Below are 26,090 nucleotides of genomic sequence, written 5' to 3'. Positions count from 1 at the left end.
GGAAGGCTACTTTATAAGTAAAACCCAGGTTCATCAATAGTGATGTCGTCTGGCTGACGTGGTGGCCTCTACAGATTACTGAAACATGCATGATGTGCTTACACGGTGCACAACTGTCACAGCTGTCATGTTATGTCATACATGACAATTGTCTCTCACAGATGATTTTAATCCATAAGGGAGTTCCTGTTCTACAGTAATTCAGTGACCAACAGAAGACATCAATGCTCACAGTGTCAAATGTCCTTTATGTCTAAGAGCCACATCTTTATAGCAGTGGTGGTGAGAACATCGTTTTGCATTTTGAAGGCATAAATAATACATTTTGTCACAGCATACACCTATGCTAAGTGATTTTTTCATATTCAAATCGAATCTTTTTAATTTTGATGATATGCATAGCTTTTCTTCTCCTGTGCAAACCAAAGCAAAACCTATTCCCCAACTCTCCTCAGAGCCTCCATCAGGATAGGCTGCTGGCCTGCTCGTGGCATTAATATCCCTTCTAATACACTCCAGATCCTTAACAACCCATGTCAATGTCCCTCCTGGGTCCACATCTGAGACCTTTTGTATGCTTAAAAGAAATCCCACACTACCTCAGAATGAAGAAATTTATTTATTATATCAAGTCCATTATTTTTACGGGGTAAACTCACAAATCAGAATCCTCTGCTTAATGGATTGAATCACGTGATCCAAAGAAGCAGCTGGCAGAAAAGAGCAAGGAGAAGGAGAACAAAGGGACTGACACCCGGTCGGCTTCCAAGTATATTGTATATGAGACCACACCCCAGAAGGCAGGTAATTACAAGGTGTAATACTTCCTACAGCAACCTTTCCTGTGGGGCTGCATGAGGTCTTGTTGATAGTCCCCTGCGATCTCAGCAGGTGACTGTGTGTTAGTTTTGTGATAGGTCTTTCCATGAAAACTCTCTGTGAGACATACAGATGATCTGTGTGGAACCCTAAGGGACGATGTGAGGTCTCTGGAAGTCTGCATCACCTCCATGTGTCACGAGAGGTCTCTGGGTATGGAGAAAGCCTGTGTGATTGTCCATCTGAAGGGGCTGTGTGAGGGTCTGGAAGGCTGAGAGGTATCACTGTGAAGGAGTGTGTGTGGCACCCTTAAGCTACCAAGTGACATCTCTACTTAAGTCTTGGGAAGCTTCTGAGGTCTCCCTTAGTGTCTCTATCAAAAGTGTCTTTGAAAACTCTGTGTGTACTCTGAAGTTTGTTCCTTTTGCATGTTGTAGGATGTACCGACCATCAGAAGTCTCTTTGGGGGTCATTGTCAGGGTTTTAGTGCTGATCTTTGTTGGTGTATTTCTGTGGAATTCTGAAACTCTGGGGGTGACATCTCTCTGTGTGGGTCTCAGTAGAGGTCTGCCTTGGGTTTCTGTGTGCATGCCCGTGGAGGGCTGAGTGGGTTTCTGCTGAAGTGTGCTGGAGCATGCCCCGTGTCCATGTCCTTGATGACACCTTCTAGAAGCACATTTTCTACCAGGGAATAAGTGACGCTGCTGGAGCTGTTTCCTGGCTGCCTTCTGTGAGGAACAGTGCGGGCCGCCCTGGGACTAGGCTGCTCTTGTGTGCAGTTGTACGCAGTTATGCCCACGAGTTTCCTAAGAAACAGAGACTGGGGCAAGGAAACCACGGAAGGTAGCCAAGCAATGCTCAGGAAGGGACACATTATGCCAGTCCAGAGCCGCATTTTAGACAAGTCCCTTCTGCTGTGTGAACCAGCACTATGAGATGGCCTGTTCTGCTGGTCTCATGGGAAGACAAGGGCTGGAGGCCTAGAATGCCTTGCTGTGTGAGCACAGAGTTTCCCTTCAAAGATTTCCAGGTGTTGTCCCCTCTTTTCCCTTGAGAGTAATTCTAGGACAATGTGCATGGGAAGACCACCAGGCTGTGAGGGACATTCAGAATTCCGACCTTCTTGTCTTTCCACAAACTCATCTCTAGAACTCATAGGGAAGAACATGCAGATTGCTGGATGTGCTGTTGGGAAGCTACCCTCTATTTGCAAAAAGTCAAGGGTTTATTAGCCAAGATACAAAGACAAGGGTCAGTTGTGAGCAGATTATTCATGCCTCAACAAGTTACTGAAGGAAAGGACCTCATGACCTCTGTTGGATTCAATCTGGAGGAGAAACTGGGGCTTCACAAGAGGTGCAAAAGAAAACATAAACAAAGAAACACCCAATGCTCCATCCAGCAAGGCGGCTTGTCTACAACCACAGGATTACTATGGCACAATCTAAGTAGATTCACGGAAACAGTAACTGTGTTAGCCAAAGCAACCCTAAGGTGCACAGCCAACTTTCCACAGACAACTGGATGCCTTATGATCATTGTATGTGCAGAGAACCTGGGTTTTAAGCTATCATGTATTATCACAGGGTACAGGCACCATGCATCACAGGGATTCCTATCCACTCTCCAAGGTGCTGCCTCTGCAGAAATGTACTATCTGGGAAAGCAAGTGCTTTACCCAACATGAATTAATTAAACACAACAATCCAGGAGGACAAGATGACTTTTGAGTCCACACCATAGAACCTCGTGGGCAGAATCTGACACAGTGATACAGTTCTTGAATCTTGGACAGGCTACCCAGAGGAATCCAGGCCTACACAATAATATCTATGAGCTACAGGAGTGAGGGTTTTGGCTTTAAAAAAATGTACAAAGGGGTGTCAATTCAGGAGATCAATATGGAATCCAACCTGCCAAGTAACAGAGATAGCAGGAATAGCAGGGATCTGGAGCAGACAAAGAAGGATGAGTCCCGTGATTGGGCATTCCCCGTGAAAGCTCTGGAGATGGGTAACTCTCAAATCAATGAAATGCTGGAGAAAAGAAACATCTAATTCTACAACTATTTCCCAGGTTCCAGAAGACTCGGGCCTGAGCACACCTCACTGCTCAGGTGCTGGCGTTGTCTTCAGGACTGTGACAATGGAAAGTCCCTTCAAGCTAAAGGGCTCCTCCCGTCCATGGTAAAGAGACTGGGCTGAAGTTAGATGTGTGGCTCTGACCCCCATGTCAACAGTCTGTCCTGGAGGGGCAGGGGATTCACATGCATGGAAACTATTAGGTCATCCTCACATTACATAGCCACCTGCCTTGGCTCTAAACTTAGTATTTTCTACCTTCTCCTTAGGATTGTCATATCCATGGTCAGATGAGTTCTGTATATACAGTTTTCCAGAGAGTATGACAAATGACCAGGGGTCTCTGCAACCACCACCGTCATGATAGTTGTCTGTTCCATGCTGGCCACCAACCTGGCATTGTAGGCAGACATAGGACAGGGTGACATGGTTTTGTCATCTAGGCCCAGCTGGAAGTGCCTGAAGAACTCAGCTGGTTGCCTGTCTCCAATGAGTTGAGTTGGAGGTCCCTATTATCTCTAGGTCCTTTATGCCTCAGCAGGATATTTGGAGGTGACTGTTCGCCTGCTTTGAACTCAAAGATGCCACACTACTACTGTCCTGATGACTGTGCCTACTTTGTGACTTGGGTAGACACTGGGCTGGCTCTCTGGTGCCTCAGGGGCCCACTCCTGAAAGAACTTTCCCTTCTTGGAGCTGATTGGTGCTGTAGCTTTGGGAGAGAGGATGGATCATAGGCCTGGGTTTGGATTCCAGCCACTGGTGGCAATCAGGACCAGGACTGATTCTGAGTCAAATGTTTGGATTTGACAATTGATGAAACAAGGAATTCTGAGAAAGAGCTGTGGAGCTATGATAGCCTACACTTGTTTAGGGGTGTAATAGATCGTCCATTGAATTAGATGGAGAGGTGATCTAGTGGGGACCCTGCTGTGTTGACAGTAACCAAGGGGGACTCATTGTGGAGAAAGGAGAGTCCCCAGAATAACTGGACCATTTCTGCTGTAAATCATTGTCTAAAACCTTCTGGTAAAAGAACTTCCGAGAACTTGAAAACTGCTCTGATTTGCAGTTTCAGCTCCAAACGGAGCATGAGGTGGTGCTGACCTGCTTCCGGCTTCACTACTAGAGGATATGGTCCATGCAGCTTAAGGCACAGCCAGATCTCTCTTTTCATTTCCACGTCCAAACTTTCAGTTGAACCCTATTCCTAATCTGAACTTCCAGCATCTCCTGGATATCAGGGTTGATAAAAGAGAGTTCCTAGCCTCCATCTGCCTGTATGTGGGGCCTGTCCATAGCGAGGCTTCTTGAAACCTGAGGGAGAAATCCTCTTGCTAGGACTCACCATGTGAGGAATGTTGGGTGGCACCAGGTTTTGGCAGCTACCTGGTACCTGGAAATGCCTGAGGAAGGCCTACTTGTGTGGTCTAGGCCTGGGGTGATTGAGGAAGGCCTGCTAGAGCGGTCAAGACCTGCGGTGGTTGAGGAAGGCCTGCTTGAATGGTCAAGGCCTGGGGTAGTCTGGATGGGAAGTGACCCTTAGGGTAGGGTCTACGTGGTTGACTTATCATGCTCCCCATAACTAAAGACTTCTGTTTGTGTCTTGTAGGGCTGATTTTGTTCTCCCATCAACACTCACACACACGCGCGCGCGCACACACACACACACACACACACACACACACCAAATCCTAAAGTCTTTTGTTTCCAAAATTACAGTATATTGACTCTAATTACAGTGATGGAACTTGGAGATAGTTCTGTACCCACTTTGTGGAGCCATATCCTCTCATGAAGCAGTACTCTAAGGTGGACCAGATGTAGACATTTCTTTGTGCTGTAGCAAGCAGATATAAAATCAAAATAAAACATACTCAGAGGAAGTAATGTCTAAAAGTTTAAGTTTAATTTGGGATAGACTTGTTTATTATACTTTAATGCAATGTCCATGCCTCGGACAGTAGACAGTGATCCCTGGGACATGTGCAACATGGGCTCTGTCCTGATAGGAGCTGTCTAGGTAGACAGGGTCTCTGGATGCCCGGGCCTGCCTGTTTCCATAGGGCATCCCTCCGTCAGGAGAAGGTTGACTCTGAATCTTGAGCTTTGCATGGCAAACTGTGCTAAGATTTTTTTTGGTTTCCCTGGCTAGGGGTCATCGATGGTACACCCTTGCAGTTTTCTATGGAGTGGTTTGTTACTTTATGTGTTGGGTTTAGAACTGTTAGTAAAACTCTCTTCATTTTGTCCCCAAACGTTACATTATCTGATATGGAAGCTTGGTCAGGCTTTGTCCCTTTGAGTTGTATGTTCTGCCTGGGAGGACTCCTGTATTTCTCGTTTTGGATGTTTGTGCCATATTTATTGGTGTGCTGTGGCTCCTCTAATTTGTGATTCTTGAGGACATTGCTGTCTCTTCCTAAGAAAGGGGACCTGTAATGGAAGGTTGGCTTGATCGTAGCGGGCTCAGTCTTGAGATTGCACTGGGCGGCCCTGGAAGCCAGGATCTCTGCAACAATCACAACCTCGGGGTCCCAGGGTTGGCATAACTCGCCAGTGGCACAGTCCTGCAGGATGACGGCAGCAGTTGAGCACTGAGGTCTTCTCAGGCCCGAGCCGTCTGCATTCTGGGGAAGGGTCTTAGATAGATTTCCCCTGGCATCCAGAAACTGAAAATCAGCCATCTTCACAGCTTCCACGGGGATTGTCCACTCACAAGATTCTTCCTCCTCTGTCTCCTCCATCTCCCTGGTACCCCTGTTCCTTGAGGACTGAGAAGCCCCACTAATTTCTCCAACTGAAACCTTGTTGTGGTAATGTCTTAAAGTCCCACCCTCACTCTCCTGGATTCGGCCTCGATTGGGCTCTGGGAATTCTTCCCAAGATCTAACAAGTGTATCTTTGTGCCAGGCTCTGCCCACGAGGCTCTCGGGAGTGGACAACAAATTCTCACTGTACCCCAGAGTAGTTGTAGGGGCTTCAGAGGGCCCAGAATCGTTCCTAGGCAGAGCCTCTCTCATGAGTGCTGGCTGGAGGGCAGGACAGTTCTGTGTGAACTGTGATTCCACAGAGAAAGTTTTTGTCTTCACTTCTCTTTCTGGGGCTTGCTGGATGGGTTCTCTACTGGCCAGTTGGATCATAGAGTTGTCTGTAGAGTCCCAAGAGAGAGAATCATTGGAGGACTGTGGAAAGGGTGAAGTTGTGTCCTTCTTCATCTTTAAAATATGGATGGCCTTGAGGCCTCTGAGGGGCAGGCGCCATCTGTGCCTCACTAGGTGTCTTGTTATATGTGCTTTTAGCAACTTCTGAGTGCCCAGATCTACGAAGGAAGGCCCATTAGTATTGTTCTTGTTAGTGACTGACTCACTGAAGGATGGTTTGTTCCAAGTTTCCGGATTAGGCTTGGGAAATTCAGACGGGACAAAAGCATGGTCTATACATGTGTCGTAACAAATTCCACCGGGTACTTCACTGTCGCTGGTCTGCTTCCTCTTAGGATTAACTTCCGCCTGACCCAGGCCAAGAGATAGCTGGACTTTTGGCGGCCATGGACCTTGATGTTGTGTGAGTTTCATTTTGAAATCTTCTTCCGTCTGCTCCCGTAGCTTGGGGATAATGTAATCCCCCTGGAGATGGACAACAGGCCCCTGGCTCTGCGAGCCCCAACTGTTGGAAGTCTGTTGATTAAATGCTTCTTGTGAATTTTTCACCATGACTGGCAAATTGCTCCTACTTTCTCGATGTTTCTTCACAAGGTGGCGCTCTAGCTGTCGAACACTCGGTGAGACAATAACTTCAGTTCTTGTAGGTGTAGGACAAGAAGCCCCATCTTTCTTAATTGGAGCTGAATTGAACGACAGCTTTGAGAGAGAGGATGGGTCATGGGCCTTGGCTTGGATTCTAGTCTCTGATGGTGTTTGGGACCAGGAAACCTTTGGAATCAAAGAATCAGATTTGACCAAGTGTTGAAACAACGGCTGTGGAGAACAGAGCTGTGGAAGGCCTTTAGTGTTACCGTGTAACGGGTTGTAAGTAGAGAGTCCATTAAACAAGATGGAGGGGGGATCTAGTGGGGACCCTGCCATGAGGACAGGAGCCATTAGGGACTCACTGTGGAGCCAGGGGAGACCCCAGTAAAGCTGCATATATTTGTCCTTTAAGTCATTAGCTATGACCTTCTGGTGACCCGACAGCTGCTCAGAATTGTTGTCTTTGCTCGAGAAGAGGCGTGAGGTGATATTGGCTTCCTTGCTGCTGCAGACATGCAGCATACTGCCCATACAGCCATAGGAAAGGTCTGATCTTCCTTTTCCTTTTTCCTTGCAAAGTTTTAGTTGGACTCTTTTGCGTATTTGTACTTCAAGCATCTCTTGTATAACAGGGCTGATGAAAGAGGGTTCCCCAGGCTCTATCTGGCTGTCTGTGGGGCCTGTCCAGAACGAGGCCTTGTGGATGGTGAGAGAAAGATCCTTTTGCAAGGACTCATCCGGTGAGGAGGTTGAGCTGCACAAGGTTCTGGAAGTTACCTGGTACCTGAAAGGGCCTGGGGTAGGCCTCCTTGAGTGTTCAAGGCCTGAGGTGGTTGAGGTAGGCGTTCTTGAGTGTTCAAGGCCTGAGGTGGTTGAGGTAGGTCTTCTTAAGTGATCAAGTCTTGAGGTAGTTGAGGTAGGCCTGCTTAAATGGTTAAGGCCTGGAGTGGTTGAGGTAGGCCTGCTTAAATGGTCAAGGCCTGGGATGGTTGAGGTAGGCCTGCTTAAGAAATCAAGGCCTGGGGTGGTTGAGGTAGGCCTGCTTAAGAAATCAAGGCCTGGGGTGGTTGAGGTGGGCCTGCTTAAATGGTTAAGGCCTGGGGTGGTTGAGGTAGGCCTGCTTAAATGGTTAAGGCCTGGGGTGGTTGAGGTAGGCCTGCTTAAGAAATCAAGGCCTGCAGTGGTTGAGGTAGGCCTGCTTAAATGGTTAAGGCCTGCGGTGGTTGAGGTAGGCCTGCTTAAGAAATCAAGGCCTGCAGTGGTTGAGGTAGGCCTGCTTAAATGGTTAAGGCCTGGGGTGGTTGAGGTGGGCCTGCTTAAATGGTTAAGGCCTTCGGTGGTTGAGGTGGGCCTGCTTAAATGGTTAAGGCCTGGGGTGGTCAAGGTAGGCCTCCTTGAGAGGTTAATGCCTGGGGTGCCTGGCATGGGAGAAGGCAAACCTGGCCGAGTTTGTGAGCTCTGTGAGGTCACTGCCATTCTGAGATCTGGCATGGGTGGAGGATAAGCCATAGGATCCAGAGGTTGAGATGGGTAGGAAGGTGCCCATTGTTGTGGTGGTGAATGCCGTCCTCCCGTTGTCAAGGTCTCTGGTGGCCAAGAGGTCCACTCAGAAGTCTGTGACTCAATCGGTGAGGAATTCATCAGGACAGGAGACAATAGTTTAGAATCCTTGAGCAACAGGTGTTCGTTGCAAGGAGCAGAGGAAGTCTCTAGGGATGACATGGTGGCCACAGACTTCCCTGTGGGCTGCCTAGGTGGCAGGTGGGCTTTGACAGCATCGGGTTTGAAGGCTTCACCTGAGGCATCTTGTCCTAAATGCTGGCAAATGCTGATGGAATTGATAAGCCTCTCTGGCATGCTGTAAGAGGCAGGAGAGATGATTGCAAGCAGGAGCTCATGGGGCCAGGAGGTGGGGCTAGATGAATAGGGAAGGACCCTCGCAGCCCATCAGAACCATTGTTCAACACTCTGGTCTTAGGAGACCTTGTTATCTTAACCTCCAGGGCTGTACTCATTTCCCACCCATTCAGAGAGTTCCTATTCCCAGGATAACTGTATGCCCTGGTCAGTGGTGATCACATAGAGACAGTAGGAGTGAGCCAGACAGAACTGTAGATGGCTCACCTGTGCAGATGTGAACCCAGGACCTTGTCCTCCTTAGGTTTCTTCCTGCTGCCTCTGTAAGCTGGAGTTGGAGACTGGGTTATTGGTGGGTATAGGAGGGACTGGGTATCTTACCCGAGGCTGAATGAACTGTCCTTTCCGGAGAAATGAAAGTTAAACAGGAGCTCTGTTATCCATGAGCAAGGCTGGGTGCCCAAATGCATGGAGAGCTGGGCACATGTTGGGAAGGACAATGCCATGAACCAGGAGCCTCCACTTCTAATGACCTCCGTAGGCGTCATTGTCTCCCTGTGGAGGGCAGGGAAGGACCAGAGCTCTGAGAGAGGAAATTGTCTCTCAGAAGGGGCAAACCACCAATTTACCTCCAAATCCAGGCAGCATGGCCCCACTTCATCCCATGGCACCACTTCCTGCCACACCATCCCTCCCCAGGCAGTACCCAGTCTGGCGGTCCATAGCTTCATTCCAAGCACAGGACCTGGGAAATGTCTTCAACTCTGGGTTCCTTCCCAGGAGGTGTCTCCTCGAGGGTCCTGCAACTCATTAGTGTTATAGTAGGATGGGGGGGGGGGGGGCTGAAGTCACCTCGCCAGGGGAAGAAAGTAGCCTACCTTTCACAGTCCTGATTTTCTTCCTGACTTTTCTGTGCTCCTTCCTCAACACCTGAGAGAGAGAGGAGAGACAGAGAGAGAGAGAGAGAGAGAGAGAGAGGACCTGCGGCTCCATTCTGTGGGCAAATATGTGTTCTTTTTCTCTTGGAAAACTCAAATGGGGACCGTCTCTGTGAGAGCCACATGGATGTCAGTGTTGTTCTGCTCAGGGACCAGAGGCTCAGCTCTAAAGTACCAGCAGTCACTTCCTGATGTCCTGGAGGTCATGGCCCCCTTCATATCAGCTCGATCAACCCTATAAGCTTGGACGTTAGAAGGGGACATAGAAACCATGGCTCAGAACCTTTCCTTTCTCTGAGACCCCTATCCAACCCAAGAACACCCCCCCCCCCGACCATCAAGTCACAGGGCCTCCTCCAGGTATGGATGGTCTGAGAGCAGACATCTTGGAGCCCACTCTTCCTCTCCCCTACCTGCCAGGTCTCAAGAGGATAAGGTCCGGCTCTTGGCTGAGATGCCCTCTCTCCACCTCCCTATTTGATTCAGAAAGTGAAGCCTGGAGAGAAGGAACTATTCTTCCTTGGGTTGGACCTAAGGCAAACTTACCTTCTGTGGGGTGGTGTTTTCTGCTGGTGTAGGTGAGGGTGAGTCAAGGGGGAGGAGGGGTAATAAAAGGCAGAAGAGCCCCAGCCCACACACAAAGGCAAGAATCATGTCCATTGCCCAAGTGGTGGAGCTGGGGGTCAGCCATGAAGTTTCAACGCTTTCCAGTAGAGAGAGAAAATTCTCCATCTGAATCGCCCTGTTGCTCTCAGGCAACTGAACTCTGAGAGTTCTCTCTGGGAGTTGGCAGCTGGGTCAGGTCCACATCACAGAGCTCCTGTCTCCCTGTCACAAAGGGCTCCTGGGTGTGGGAGAGGGGCGCTAGGAAGAGCCTACCAAACAATCACTCCCTGTCCTCCAGCCTGGATGGGCTGCATCCTCCACAGCCTTTTGTGTCTGTTTCCAGTTCCATCTGCACACTCCATCAGAAATGGAGTCTTGTCCAGTTTCTCTTCCTCTCCTATGCCCAGACAGAGGCTTGTCCATGTTCTGTGGGCGTCAGGCCTCCTTGTCTCCTCCAGTGACATACCTCCTTCAAATGGCCCTGCCTCCTAATCCCTTCCAAAAGTTCTACCAACTCCAGTGCCCTCTTTTGGCGCGTAGCATCGCCCAGCGCAGCCTATCTGGGCGCTGGGTCCGAGTACCCGGGGCTCCCGGGCGGGCAGCAGTTCCTTTGTTTCTGTGGCCTGCTTGCACCAAGCGGGGTAGGCGCTTTGTCTGCGGGCTGCCCAACCAGCACGGAGGCCTGATCTTTCGGCGCCAGGAGACCCAGCATTGGGGTGAGTTTCTGGCCCACGGCGCCAGCCTGGGACGGGGAGCTCGGGGGTTTCTTGGCCCCCTGTCCTGCTTGGGCTCTCTGCTGCCTCTTTCTTCCTGGCCCACCCAGCTTCCGTCCAGACCCCTCCCCACTTCGCCCCCACTGCCCTCTTTTGGCGCGTAGCATCGCCCAGCGCAGCCTATCTGGGCGCTGGGTCCGAGTAGCCGGGGCTCCCGGGCGGGCAGCAGTTCCTTTGTTTCTGTGGCCTGCCTGCACCAAGCGGGGTAGGCGCTTTGTCTGCGGGCTGCCCAACCAGCACGGAGGCCTGATCTTTCGGCGCCAGGAGACCCAGCATTGGGGTGAGTTTCTGGCCCACGGCGCCAGCCTGGGACGGGGAGCTCGGGGGTTTCTTGGCCCCCTGTCCTGCTTGGGCTCTCTGCTGCCTCTTTCTTCCTGGCCCACCCAGCTTCCGTCCAGACCCCTCCCCACTTCGCCCCCACTGCCCTCTTTTGGCGCGTAGCATCGCCCAGCGCAGCCTATCTGGGCACTGGGTCCGAGTACCCGGGGCTCCCGGGCGGGCAGCAGTTCCTTTGTTTCTGTGGCCTGCTTGCACCAAGCGGGGTAGGCGCTTTGTCTGCGGGCTGCCCAACCAGCACGGAGGCCTGATCTTTCGGCGCCAGGAGACCCAGCATTGGGGTGAGTTTCTGGCCCACGGCGCCAGCCTGGGACGGGGAGCTCGGGGGTTTCTTGGCCCCCTGTCCTGCTTGGGCTCTCTGCTGCCTCTTTCTTCCTGGCCCACCCAGCTTCCGTCCAGACCCCTCCCCACTTCGCCCCCACTGCCCTCTTTTGGCGCGTAGCATCGCCCAGCGCAGCCTATCTGGGCGCTGGGTCCGAGTAGCCGGGGCTCCCGGGGGGCAGCAGTTCCTTTGTTTCTGTGGCCTGCCTGCACCAAGCGGGGTAGGCGCTTTGTCTGCGGGCTGCCCAACCAGCACGGAGGCCTGATCTTTCGGCGCCAGGAGACCCAGCATTGGGGTGAGTTTCTGGCCCACGGCGCCAGCCTGGGACGGGGAGCTCGGGGGTTTCTTGGCCCCCTGTCCTGCTTGGGCTCTCTGCTGCCTCTTTCTTCCTGGCCCACCCAGCTTCCGTCCAGACCCCTCCCCACTTCGCCCCCACTGCCCTCTTTTGGCGCGTAGCATCGCCCAGCGCAGCCTATCTGGGCGCTGGGTCCGAGTAGCCGGGGCTCCCGGGGGGCAGCAGTTCCTTTGTTTCTGTGGCCTGCCTGCACCAAGTGGGGTAGGCGCTTTGTCTGCGGGCTGCCCAACCAGCACGGAGGCCTGATCTTTCGGCGCCAGGAGACCCAGCATTGGGGTGAGTTTCTGGCCCACGGCGCCAGCCTGGGACGGGGAGCTCGGGGGTTTCTTGGCCCCCTGTCCTGCTTGGGCTCTCTGCAGGGCCTCTACTCCCCGGGTGCTGCCTCTTTCTTCCTGGCCCACCCAGCTTCCGTCCAGAGCCCTCCCCACTTCGCCCCCACTGCCCTCTTTTGGCGCGTGGCATCGCCCAGCCCAGCCTATCTGGGCGCTGAGTCCGAGTAGCCGGGGCTCCCGGGGGGCAGCAGTTCCTTTGTTTCTGTGGCCTGCCTGCACCAAGCGGGGTAGGCGCTTTGTCTGCGAGCTGCCCAACCAGCACGGAGGCCTGATCTTTCGGCGCCAGGAGACCCAGCATTGGGGAGACCCAGCATTGGGAGAGCCAACATTGGGGAGAGACAGCGTTTGGTAGGCAAGGAGACCTAATCCGGTAAAAGAAGATCCATAGGGAGCATTTGGAAGAAGAGATGGGCCGACGTCAAGGCAAGAATTCGCCCAACAAGCTGAAAAGCAACATGAAGCTACCAGAAACAAGCGACCTCACAACGGGAGGACAAGAACCCCTTAATCAAGAGGAAGGAGAAAAGATTGACTTCATGAAAGTGATTGACACCCTTAAACAGCATGTAAAAAACGCCCTTATAGAAATGGATGAGAAATATAACAGAAAGTTTGAAGAATTGAATAAATCAGTGAATGATACCCTAGAAAACCAAGGAAAAACAATCAAACAGATAATGGAAACAGTTCAAGACCTGAAAACTGAAATGGAGGCAAAGAAGAAAACACAAACAGAGGGCCGTCTGGACATGGAAAATCTAGGTAAACGAATAGAGACTACAGAAACAAGCATAACCAGCAGAATACAAGAGATAGAAGAAAGACTCTCGGATTCTGAAGATACCATAGAGAAAATAAACACACTGATCAAAGAAAACAGCAAGTCCAACAAACTCTCATCACAAAACATTCAGGAAATATGGGACACAATAAAAAGACCAAACCTAAGAATAATAGGAGTAGAAGAAGGAGAAGAAGGGCAGCTCAATGGTCCAGAAAATCTATTTAATAAAATTATAGAAGAAAACTTTCCCAACCTAAGGAAAGATTTTCCTATGAAGGTGCAAGAAGCATACAGAACACCGAATAGGCTGGATCAAAAAAAAACATCCCCTCGCCATATAATTATCAAAACACAAAGCATACAAAATAAGGAAAGAATATTAAGAGCTGCAAAGGAAAAAGGCCAAATTACTTATAAAGGTAAACCTATCAGACTTACACCTGACTTCTCCATGGAAACCATGAAAGCCAGAAGGTCCTGGTTAGATGTACTGCAGAAACTGAGAGACCATGGGTGCAAGCCCAAATTACTATACCCAGCCAAGCTTTCATTCACTATAAATGGAGAAAATAAAATTTTCCAGGATAAAAACAAATTTAAACAATACGCAGCCACAAATCCAGCCTTACAGAAAGTAATTGAAGGAAAATCACTAACCAAGGAGTCCAACAATGACCACAATACCTCAGACATCTAGAGACCCTTCACCAACACAAAACAAAGAAGGGAAACTCACAAACTCTACGACTAAAAAAAAAAATGACCGGAGTTAACAACCACTGGTCATTAATATCACTTAATGTCAATGGACTCAACTCACCTATAAAAAAGCACAGGCTAAGAGATTGGATAAGAAAACAGGATCCAACATTCTGCTGTTTACAAGAAACACACCTCAACCACAAAGACAGGCACCTACTCAGAGTAAAGGGCTGGGAAAAGGCCTATCAAGCAAATGGTCCTAAGAAACAGGCAGGTGTGGCCATACTAATCTCTAACAAAGTTGACTTTAAACTTAAATCAATCAGAAGAGATGGAGAGGGGCATTTTATACTCATAACAGGAACAGTTCATCAGGATGAAGTCTCAATCCTGAACATCTATGCCCCTAATATAAAAGCACCCACGTACATAAAAGAAACATTGCTAAAATTCAAGGCAGCCATCAAACCGCACACACTAATAGTAGGAGACTTCAACACTCCTCTCTCACCAATGGACAGGTCAATCAGACAGGAACCTAACAGAGAAATAAGAGAATTAGTGAAGGTAATGAATCAAATGGACTTAACAGACATCTATAGAACATTCCATCCAAATAGGAAAGAATATACCTTCTTCTCTGCAGCTCATGGAACCTTCTCGAAAATCGACCACATAGTCGGTAACAAAGCAAACATCCACAGTTACAAAAAAATATTAGTAACCACCTGTGTCTTATCAGATCACCATGGATTAAAGTTAGAATTCAACAATAATGCTACCCCCAGAAAGCATACAAAGTCATGGAAACTGAACAGTCAACTATTGAACCATAGCTGGATTAAGGAAGAAATAAAGAAAGAAATTAAAGTCTTCCTGGAATTCAATGAAAATAAAGAAACAACATACTCAAACTTATGGGACACTATGAAAGCAGTCCTAAGAGGAAAGTTCATAGCACTAAGTGCCCACTTAAAGAAAACAGAGAAAGCTCACATTGGAGACTTAACAGCCCACCTGAAAGCTCTAGAAAAAAAAGAAGCAGACTCACCTAGGAGGAGTAGAAGACTGGAAATAATCAAAATGAGGGCTGAAATCAACAAAATAGAAACACAGAAAACAATACAAAAAATCAATGAAACAAAAAGCTGGTTCCTGGAGAAAATCAACAAGATTGACAAACCACTATCCAAGCTAATCAAACGGCAGAGAGAGAATTTGCAAATTAATAAGATCAGAAATGAAAAGGGGGACATAACCACAGACACAGAGGAAATTCAGAGAATCATTAGATCTTACTACAAAAGCCTATATGCCACAAAATTGGAAAATGTAAAGGAAATGGATACTTTTTTAGATAAATATCATATACCAAAGTTAAATCAGGACCTGGTGAACAATCTAAATAGACCTGTTAGTCGCGAAGAATTAGAAGAGGTTATCAAAAACCTCCCTACCAAAAAAAGCCCAGGACCAGATGGTTTCAATGCGGAATTCTACCAGATCTTCCAAGAAGATCTAATACCTATACTCCTTAATGTATTCCACAAGATAGAAACAGAAGGGTCATTACCAAACTCCTTTTATGAAGCCACAATTACTCTGATACCAAAACCACTCAAAGACTCAACCAGGAAAGAGAACTACAGGCCAATCTCACTCATGAATATCGACGCAAAAATCCTCAACAAAATACTGGCAAATCGAATCCAAGAACACATCCGAAAAATTATCCATTATGATCAAGTAGGCTTCATTCCTGAGATGCAGGGCTGGTTCAACATACGAAAATCTATCAATGTAATCCAGCATATAAATAAACTGAAAGAAAAAAACCATATGATCATTTCATTAGATGCTGAAAAAGCATTTGACAAAATTCAACATCCATTTATGTTAAAAGTCTTGGAGAGATTAGGGATACAAGGGTCATACCTAAATATAATAAAAGCTATATACAGCAAGCCGACAGCTAACATCAAATTAAACGGAGAGAAACTCAAAGCCATCCCACTTAACTCAGGAACACGACAAGGCTGTCCACTCTCCCCATACCTCTTCAATATAGTGCTTGAAGTTCTAGCAATAGCAATAAGACAACATAATGGAATCAAGGGGATTCGAATTGGAAAGGAAGAAGTTAAACTTTCGTTATTTGCAGATGATATGATAGTGTACATAAGCGACCCCAAAAACTCCACCAAAGAACTCCTACAGCTGATAAACAGCTTTAGTAATGTGGCAGGATACAAGATCAACTCCAAAAAATCAGTCGCCCTCTTATACACAAAGGATATGGAAGCAGAGAGGGAAATCAGAGAAGCTTCACCATTCACAATAGCCAAAAACAGCATAAAATATCTTGGGGTACATCTAACCAAGGAAGTGAAAGATCTATTTGACAAGAACTTTAAGGCATTGAAGAAAGAAATTGAAGAGGATACCAAAAAATGGATGGACCTCCCTTGCTCTTGGATTGGGAGGATCAACATAGTAAAAATGGCAATTCTACCAAAGGCTATTTATAGATTCAATGCAATCCCCATCAAGATCCCATCAAAATTCTTCACAGATCTGGAGAGGACAATAATCAACTTTATATGGAAAAACAAAAAACCCAGGATAGCCAAAACAATCCTATACAATAAAGGATCTTCTGGAGGCATTACCATCCCTGACTTCAAACTCTATTACAGAGCTACAGTAATGAAAACAGTGTGGTACTGGCATAAAAACAGAGAAGTCGACCAATGGAATCGTATAGAAGACCCGAATTTTATCCCACAAACCTATGAACACCTGATTTTCGATAAAGGAGCTAAAAGTATAAAATGGAAGAAAGAAAGCATCTTCAACAAATGGTGCTGGCACAACTGGATGTCATCTTGTAGAAGAATGAAAATAGACCCTTATCTATCACCGTGCACAAAACTCAAGTCCAAATGGATTAAAGACCTCAATATCAGCCCGAACACACTGAACCTGATAGAAGAGAAAGTGGGAAGTACCCTACAGGAGCTGGGCACAGGAGATCGCTTCCTATGTATAACCCCAGAAGCACAGACATTAAGGGCAACATTGAATAAATGGGACCTACTTAAACTGAGAAGCTTCTGTAAAGCAAAGGACATAGTCAATAAGACACAAAGGCAACCTACTGATTGGGAGAAGATCTTCACCAACCCCACAACAGACAAAGGTCTGATCTCCAAAATATATAGAGAACTCAAGAAACTAGACTTTAAAATGCTAATTAACCCAATTAAAAAATGGGGCACTGAACTGAACAGAGAATTCTCAGCAGAGGAAGTTCAAATGGCCAAAAGACACTTAAAGTCGTGCTCAACTTCCTTAGCAATCAGGGAAATGCAAATCAAAACAACTTTGAGATATCATCTTACACCTGTCAGAATGGCTAAAGTCAAAAACACTAAGGATAACCTTTGCTGGAGAGGCTGTGGAGGAACGGGTACCCTCATCCATTGCTGGTGGGAATGCCATCTTGTGCAACCACTGTGGAAGTCAGTGTTTCGGTTTCTCAGGAAATTCGGGATCAACTTACCCCTGGACCCAGCAATACCACTCCTGGGAATATACCCAAGAGATGCTCTATCATATGACAAAAGCATTTGTTCAACTATGTTCATAGCAGTATTATTTGTAATAGCCAGAACCTGGAAACAACCTAGATGCCCTTCAATGGAAGAATGGATGAAGAAAGTATGGAATATATACACGCTAGAGTACTACGCTGCGGTAAAAAACAATGACTTCTCGAATTTTGCAGGCAAATGGATGGAAATAGAAAACACTATCCTGAGTGAGGTGTCCCAGACCCAAAAAGATGAACATGGGATGTACTCGCTCATAATTGGTTTCTAGCCATAAATTAGGGCCACGGAGTCTACAATAGGTGAACCTAAAGAAGCTAAGTAAGAAGGTGAACCCAAGGAAAAACATATAGTTATCCTCTTGGCTAAGGGAAGTAGACCCAATTGCCGGGGAGAAAATTAGGATTTTGGGGGTGGGGTGGGATGGGGGTAAGGGGAGATGGGGAGAAAAAAGGTAGAAGGGAAGGAGGGGGGACTTGGGGAATCAGGAGAATTGGGATAAAGGAAAGGTGGATAGGGGAGCACGGAACCACAATTCTTAGTTAAGGGAACCACTTTAGGGTGAGCAAGAGATTTGACCCTAGAGGGGCTCCCAAGTGCCCAACATGAGGTTCCCAGTTAGTTCCTTGGGTAGCTGAGGACTGGGAACCTGAAATGACCCTATCCGAGAGCAATACTGACGAATATCTTGCATATCATCATAGAACCTTCATCTGGTGATGGATGGAGACAGAGACAGAGACCCACACTGGAGCACTGGACTGAGCTCCCAAGGTCCCAATGAGGAGCAGAAGGAGGGAGAACATGAGCAAAGAAGTCGGGACCACGAGGCGTGCACCCACCCACTGAGACAGTGGAGCTGATCTACTGGGAGCTCACCAAGGCCAGCTGGACTGTGACTGAAAAAGCATGGGATAAAGCCAGACTCTCTGAACATGGCGAACAATGAGGGCTGATGAGACGCCAAGGACAATGGCACGGGGTTTTGATCCTACTTAATGTGCTGGCTTTGTGGAAGCCTAGCCAGTTTGGATGTTCACCTTCCTAGATATGGACGGAGGGGGGAGGACCTAGGACTTGCCACAGGGCAGGGAACCTGGACTGCTCTGTGGACTGGAGAGGGAGGGGGAGAGGAGTGGGGGGAGGGGTAGAAGGTGGGAGGAGGGGGAGAAGGGTGGGAGGAGGGGGAGGGAGATGGGAGGCTGGGAGGAGGTGGAAACTTGTTTTTTGTTTATGTTTTTTTTCTTCTTTTCTTAATAAAAAAATTATTAAAAAAAAAAAAAAAAAAAAGTTCTACCAACTCCAGACCAAGCACTCAAATATATGAGCCTATGGGGGTTTAGTCCACCCACCACAGTCCATTCTCTGGCCCTCCATAGGCTTGCAGCGATCATAAAGCAAAATTCACATAGTCAAAGTTCAAAAGTCCCCATAGTCTTTCACAGTCTTAACGCTATTTCAAAGTCCAAAATCTCTTCTGAGACTCAAGTCAATCTCTTAAGTGTAACGCAATATACAAGTAAAACTCAAATTGCCGGTTTCAACATACAATGCCACAGAAAACATATTTCCATTCCTAAAGGCAGAAAAGAGGGTGTTGTGAGGAAAGGCTGGAACAAAGCAAAAGCAAACCCCAGCAGGGCAAACCCCAGACTCTGCATGTCCATGTCTGATATCAAAGGGCTCTTCTGCTCTCCAGTCCTCTCAGCTTAGTTGACTGCAGCACACTTCCTTCTCTTGGGCTGTGTCCACTCCTGTCAGCAGCTTTCCTTGGCAGAGATCCACAACTCTGGCATCTCCAACATCCTAGGGTCTCCAAGGATTCTAGGCTTCACCTTTATAGCTCATGTATTGTCCTCTCTAGGCCTCCATGCAGGGACACCCCCGACTTATGCCTGGTCTCAGCAGCTTTCCTTAAGCACAGAGGATGATCCCACTACCCCTTACTCAGGTTCCCTTCGTGACTCTATCACCAGAACCACATGACCAAAGTAGCCAAGCTTTGCTGGCCGCTTAGCGTGAAACCTGGAACCTGGACCCTTCTTGAATCTTCTTTAGGGAAGAGTCATTCCTTGAGGTATTTTCTTCCCACCGTTGCAGGATTAGCTGGCTGGGGCCTTGCCCTGTGGGTATGCCTCCCTTTACTTCCTTCTAATTTATCTCTTCAGCACCAAGCAAGGCTCCAACACTACATTTCTGGTGCTCTTTGTCCCTTCTAACTGTACCTTTGTATTTCCTTCTGCCCTGCTTGATCTTTCTCATTGTAGGTGTGCATAGCAATGATTGATCTTTAAAAACCACACAACAGAGACAAGAGTAAACTGTCCTGAAACCTCTCTGCCTTGAATGCCTTGGCACAGGAGACCAGTTCCTAAATATAACACCAGTAGCACAGACACTGAGAGCAATAATTAGTAAATTGGACATCCTGAAGCTGAGAAGCAACTGTAAGGCAAAAGACAAGGTCTTTAAGACAAAACGGCAACCTAGAGAATGGGAAAAGATCTTCATCAACTGCACATCTGATAGAGGGTTGATCGCCAAAATATATAAAGAACTCAAAAAAACTAGACATCGATATACCAAATAATCCAATTAAAAATAAGGTACACATCTAAATAGAGTGTTCTTAACAGAAGAATCTCAAATGGCTGAAAGACAGTTAAGGAATAATTTCAAATTCCTTAGGCATCATGATAGAGCAAATGGCAATGACAATAGATGGCAATTCACACCTCTCAGAATGTCTAGGATCAAAACAGTGGCCACAGCTTATGTTGGGGAGCGTATGTGGAGTAAGGGGAGCACTCCTCCACTGCAGGCCAGAGTTCAAACTTGTGCAACCCCTCTGGAAATCAGTATGGCAGTGTATCTGGAAACTGGGAATTAACCACCTCAAGACCCAGCAGAAGACAGTTTCTTCATCAGGATCAAGAAGAAAATGAACAGCATCGTTAATGTAAGACTCTGCTCTGCACCCTAAGCATTTATTTCAGGGATGGTGTGTCAAAAGCATAATGGCGAAGGGTGGGAGGAACAAGCACACTAAGACAGTTTACAGGACCGCACACGGGGCAAACCACTGCTGCTGCTATCTTACCTTGTCCTATCCAGAAAGATTTGAAAACCCCTCTGTTGGGATCCTCAGAGCCCTGTGCTCAAGTGTAGTCACCGTATCCTGGGTGCAATCCACACTACAGAAAGACCACCGAGTATTTAGCTTACACAGTGCAGATGTTATGGTTTCTGTTTACCAAAGCCTCATGCTCATTGTTCAACAGACCACGGAGGACTTGCCAGCCGGCAGTGCCAATCAGCTCTGAAAGTGGCAAACTGCGCACCAACTGCCATACCCCTGCCCTGCTCTGACCCCTGCCACTCAATCTAGCTTGTACTTTCTTGATGAAAAGGCCACTCACTCACCGTCCAGATTTCTAGACTCACAGAGGAAAGATCTCAGGACTCCCAGGTGAGTTCCAAAGCCTGGGGAGACCTCTCTTAGCTTCCTGCAAACAACCTCTTGAGGAAAAAGAAAAAAATTGAAGTGTGAGCCAGGAGCAGAGAGATAATAATCTAGCAACTTTTTCCAAGTAGAGGCAGCCTAGGCCCCTCCTCTGAGAGACTGGGCTGGTACAAGCCGTCGTCCGGCTCCGCCCCTCAGCTTCTGTGACCAGTTAGAGTCTCCCATGCCGAGAGCACAACCTATAGGAGAGGCTGGAGGAGGAGCTCTTCTCTCTAAGCAAGTGGCCAAACCCTGGGGACTGGGACCCAGAGCTGGAGAGCCACAGCCTACTTTACCTCATCACTATGTCCCTGCAGGTAAGCCAGATCTGGGAAGGCTTTGCAGGAACAACTCTCCAAGGAGTGCTCTGATGGAGCGAGAGGAGGCATGACGGCTCTGGGGCAGGGCAGAGGCAAGTGGAGCGCTCAGGGGCGCCCAGCTGTGACCCTGCAGTCACTCCCCACACCTGCCTAAGTGTCTTGTTATTTCACCTTAGACTGCACTGCGCCATCTGTTGACAAGGACCCAGGTTCTCCATAGCAACCCCTCTGGGCTCCAGGGATGGTTTAAGTTACACAGACCTGAAAAATTGACAAGCTTCCCTCCTTCACCTCTCTCTCAACAACTCGGGCAAGCAGGTGACATCCACAGGGGTCTCAAGTCCCCTTGCTCTTGGGACCTCCAGAGGTTCTCATAGGCAAGGGTTTGGTGGCTGGCATGGCCTTGGCATGGCTAGTTCCTCTATGAAGTATAACCTACCGTTTTATTGACAGAAGTGGAGAGAATACAGATGAATAAATTAAAAACCAGGAGAGCCTTCCCCTAGTAGACAGCCACATGGTAGGTTGCTTTCTTAGGTCTTTTTTCCATTTGTGTGATTATAGGTATGTGAGCATTATACATTCACGATTTGCTTATGTAGCGGTTACCTTAGGAACACTTCCTCACTATGTCACCTTCTAAGATGCACATTGTTAATGCTTACCATATTCTATCATGAGTATAGCCAACTTCTTTAACTATTTCTTCAGGCAAGATGATATCACGGCTGAATGACATTCCCCAGAGACATTGTGGTTTGCATCTCCCTCTTAGACTGTGACATGTTAATTCTCCCTCCCTCTCTCCCTCCCTCCCTCCCTCCCTCCCTCCCCCCTCTCTCCCTCCTCCCTCTCTTTCTCCCTCCCTCCCTCCCTCCCTCCCTCCCCCCCCCCCTCTCTCTCTGTGTGTGTGTGTGTGTTTGTACACCTCAGTTATCGTCTTCTCTCAGAGCAGAGGAGTGGGGCCAGGTGCCTTCTGGCAAACTTGGTTATGTGAATTCAACCCTTGGCACCCATGTAGTTGACAGAGAACTGACTGTTGTCTTTGTTCCCTAAGCTGCACATCCACACCATGGTCCCTGTGCATGCGCACTCACAAAACAGGTGTTGGTGGCCTGTGCCTTTAATCCAAGCACTCAGGAGGCAGAGGCAGGTGGATCTCAGTGAGTTCAAGGCCATCCTGGTCTACAAATCGAGTTCCAGGAGAGCCAAGAGTGTTATGCAGTAATCCTGTCATCAAAAACAAAAACAAAAAAGAAGGAAACAAAGATTCTAGTTTTAAAACACATGCTTACTTGATATCAGCATCAGTATGATCAAAGAATGCTTGAATTATAGCCACTGCAATTGTTTATACTTGAATAAAGTATTACAGATGAACTTTTGTTAAAACGTATGCTTATTATTTCAATTTGAAATCCTTACAAATGTAATAATATAACAATAAATACAATACGTTCTGGGGGAGAGCGGTAGTTCAAGCCGGGTGTAGTAGTACACACCTCTACTCACAGCACTCAGGACTTGGAGACAGAAGGATCAGGAATCAACATCCATGCTTCGCTACACAGCAGCTTCAAAGCTACACTGTACTAATGAGGCCCTGTCTCAGAACAAAACACACACCAAAACAAAGTAGTTTGAGCAGAAAAGAAAGATGAAGGCAGGTGGGAAGTCCATTTAAGAAATAAAGGGGATTTGGCTTGTGTGGTTCAATTGGTAGGGCACTTAGTATGCGGGAGGTCCCTGGAGTCATTTGCCACCACTAGAAAAACTGAAGGGGGGTGGGATGTTTTAAGCCTGGATGTTCTGGGATAGCCTGGGCTTAACACACATGCACACACACACACACACACACACACCAGTCTATACTGTTAGTTCATTTGCACACTGAGAGAACGGGAAGTAAGGACTTGTTACAAAGACGATACCCTGGAAACCCTGGCAGGTAATAAAGATGTGGTATTTTTATAAATTGTACATGGGTCTAAAATTATTTCAAAAATCAAAATTGTAAATAAAGTAAACAATATACTGAAAAGCCAACATCTAGTAGCTGGTTAGCATATTTAAAGCTCTTCTCTCTTCAAAATGGAAATGAAAGAAGATAGACATTATGTACCTCCTGGTAGCTGTTAGTGGCTCACTAGTTGAAGGGACAGTAAGGGTGCATTCACTATTGTTCTAGGAGTGAAAACACAGATGGAATTCCTAATTCAGTTATAATCTCCCAATTTTATATGTAAATTGTAATATAGGCCTTTTGTTTATTTTATTTAACTCAGGCTAGCCCCAACCTTTGCCTGATCCTACTCCCTCAGCTTCTCTGTTGCTAGGATTACAGGTGTTGCTTCCACACCTGGCGGGACTGTCACCTTACTCAGACACGTTTCCTTGCTCGAAGATGGCGCTAAGGCAGTGGCCTGGGTGTTGTGTGTTTTCTGGGCAGTAGATGCAGCTCAAAAGTAAAAAGCTTGCCAGAGACCCTAGGTTTGATTCCAAGACACAACAAAAAATGGTGGGGCAGCAGGGGAGTGGTGATGTTTACACCCAGAACACACACACACACACACACACACACACACACACACACACACACTTGTGTGACTCAAATAACTGAGGGATTTATCTTCCTCATGCAGTCCTTCATCAAGGGAGACTTGCTCAAAGGGATTTACCAGGCTGATATGTAAGCTGACTGCTCAGTTCACTCTCTACAAAAGTGAAGGGAGGCAAACTGTGAGCCCCCTTCAGAGGCTGTCTTCAGAGGGGTGAGCTTTGAATGGAAGGATCCAGAGGCCATGGGTCATTCTTTGAGATTCTGTCCTGTGCCCATTATGGGAATCATCACAGCCACAGGAAGGGTGGGGACAAGAGGGCATTGGAGCACACTCGTGACTAGAAGAGGGGCATTGTTCGCAAGTGAGAGGAATCACAACGACACACATTCAATAAGAATGTGGGACACTCACATAGCCAAAATAGAGATGCCAGCCACACAGAGTCCAGCTCCCTGGGCATGGGAACATAAGGAGTGTGCCATTCCCTTTGCCCAGAATGCTTTGAAATTCACTGCCAATGGCAACACATAAAGATATATCACTGTGGTAATATTCTGATCCACCCACCAGGATCTAATAATGGTCTGTGATCAGGTTCTTGCCAACAGTCAGCAGACAAGGGTAAAGAGTTGTGTCTGCCCTTTATTGTGGATGATCAGGGGAACAAACTGATGTGATTCGACCCACCCTTTATGTTCGACCCTGGTGAATTCTGTCTGGATGGTCAGGACTGCCTTTGCCAGCTCTTGTCTTCTCACTGGATACCTGTGCACCCTTTCCCAGGAGTCACTGCAAGCACCAGCCTCTGAGGCAGGCTCCTCCAGATGTGTTTCCCAGTAGCTATAGTCCGGCTCTGTGCTCACACCAATGACTGCTAACCAACTTTTTTCTTTCTAAAGTGATTGCTCTTCAGCATTTGTTATAGAGGGAGGGAGGAGAGCAGAGAGGGGAGGAGAGGGAGATATTGCAAAACAAATTTTTCCTCGTGATAAGACACATTTGCCACTCAAACCAATGTAAGCTAAACAGCTTTACTGGAAGACAGTTGGCATGAGACTTACAATAAAACAATTAGATTTCATGTGCATGTCTTACTTGCAGGTGTGTATACACACCACATATGCACGTTTTGTGTTCTTGTTGTCTTTTGTCTTAGGCTAATTTTGAGCAGGCCGCACAAGACGTGAGGAAGCTGAAAAGAAGACCGGAAGATGAAGAACTCAAAGAACTCTACGGGCTGTACAAACAGTCCATCCTCGGAGACATCAACATTGGTGGTACCTGGTGCTTGTTTTAGACAAATAGATGGGCTTGCTTGAGTGTCTGTAGAAGTGTACAGTGAAAAGTAACATTGCAACTCTCTCCTCCTCTTGACAGCATGTCCAGTAATGTTAGATATGAAGGGCAAGGCCAAGTGGGAAGCATGGAGCCTCCAAAAAGGAGGCTTTTTAACTCTTAAAAAAGATAAAAAAAAACCCTTCTTAATCTCGACTTACACAAGTCAGTTAGATAACGTGTTTTTATCTCTCTAGGTTTGTCGAAGGAAGATGCCATGAGTGCCTATATTTCTAAAGCAAGAGAGCTGATCGAGAAATACGGAATTTAGAACTTGACAGGGGAGACAGATCTCCTTTGAAAGCTTTCATAATAGCCACATGGTGTGTAGGGGGAAATGCATTGACAACTGTATAAATCTTGTGTATTTTCCTAATAGCATGCATTCTAATACTTTGGACTATGTCAACATAATTACCTAATTTTACTTGCTTGTGAAAGGTGACTTTAAAAAGTCATTTTGTAGTCTGCATATAAACTTAAATAAATATCTGTTTCCTTTTTGCGTTTAAGTCTGTGTATGGGTGTTCATATGTGTGTGTTACACATCATGTATGCGCGCATGTGGAGTCCAGAGAATCACCTTGGCTGTTATTCTAAGATATGTTATTTGCTTCCTGTGAGGCAGGGTCTCTCCTTGCTTGGAGCTCAACAAGTATGCTCGACTGACTGCCCCAGATATCCTCTTCCCTCTGCCTCCCCAGGACTGGGGTTACAATGTGTTCCATCATGATTGGCGATCTGGGGCTTGAACTCAGGTCCTCATGTTTATAAGGCAAGCACTTTAGTGACTGAACCATCTCCCAGCCTCAGTGTTTGTTTTCTTGACTTAATCTGTTCATATACGATGAGTTAGTGCTACTGGGCAAAAAGAAAAGTTTGCTCAGAATGAATAGCAGGCAGACTATTCTGGATGCTTCAGGAAGTGGAACCAGGAGAGTCATGGGTTAAGAACAACCTAACTACATGAGACCCTGTGTCAAAACTGGAAAGCCTAATACTGAAGGAGAAGGTGAGTAGGTTGGAGAAACAGAACAGTTCAGTTCCTTTGCTGCACCGTGTACTGCGGGCTCCATGAATGTGCGCACTCTGGAGTGATGGGTG

At 47.3% G+C, this 26,090-nt stretch overlaps 1 protein-coding gene across 3 annotated transcripts in view; it reads left to right on the top strand.

Moving 5' to 3' along the window:
* Nucleotides 1-25,451, top strand: part of Acbd7 (acyl-CoA binding domain containing 7) — a 67,040-nt gene extending 41,589 nt beyond the window's left edge. Inside the window, exons 2-4 of one of the 3 annotated variants that reach the window (XM_041630826.1) lie at nucleotides 24,808-24,925; nucleotides 25,029-25,091; nucleotides 25,184-25,451. In XM_041630826.1, the coding sequence (XP_041486760.1) occupies nucleotides 24,808-24,925; nucleotides 25,029-25,091; nucleotides 25,184-25,257 (255 nt within the window). In that variant the 3' untranslated portion in view covers nucleotides 25,258-25,451. Of the gene's footprint in view, nucleotides 1-24,807; nucleotides 24,936-25,028; nucleotides 25,092-25,183 lie in introns of all 3 variants that reach the window. The other 2 variants (XM_041630825.1, XM_041630827.1) reach the window with 2 other exon arrangements.
* Nucleotides 25,452-26,090: the final 639 nt, after the last annotated feature.

The sequence above is a fragment of the Microtus oregoni genome, unplaced genomic scaffold, assembly GCF_018167655.1.
Source record: "Microtus oregoni isolate MIOR12 unplaced genomic scaffold, Mior012 000035F_ref0000213, whole genome shotgun sequence".
Classification (NCBI taxonomy): Eukaryota; Metazoa; Chordata; class Mammalia; order Rodentia; family Cricetidae; genus Microtus; species Microtus oregoni.
The sequence above is the reverse complement of the archived record's forward strand: the minus strand, read 5'-3'. Positions and strand labels throughout refer to the sequence as shown.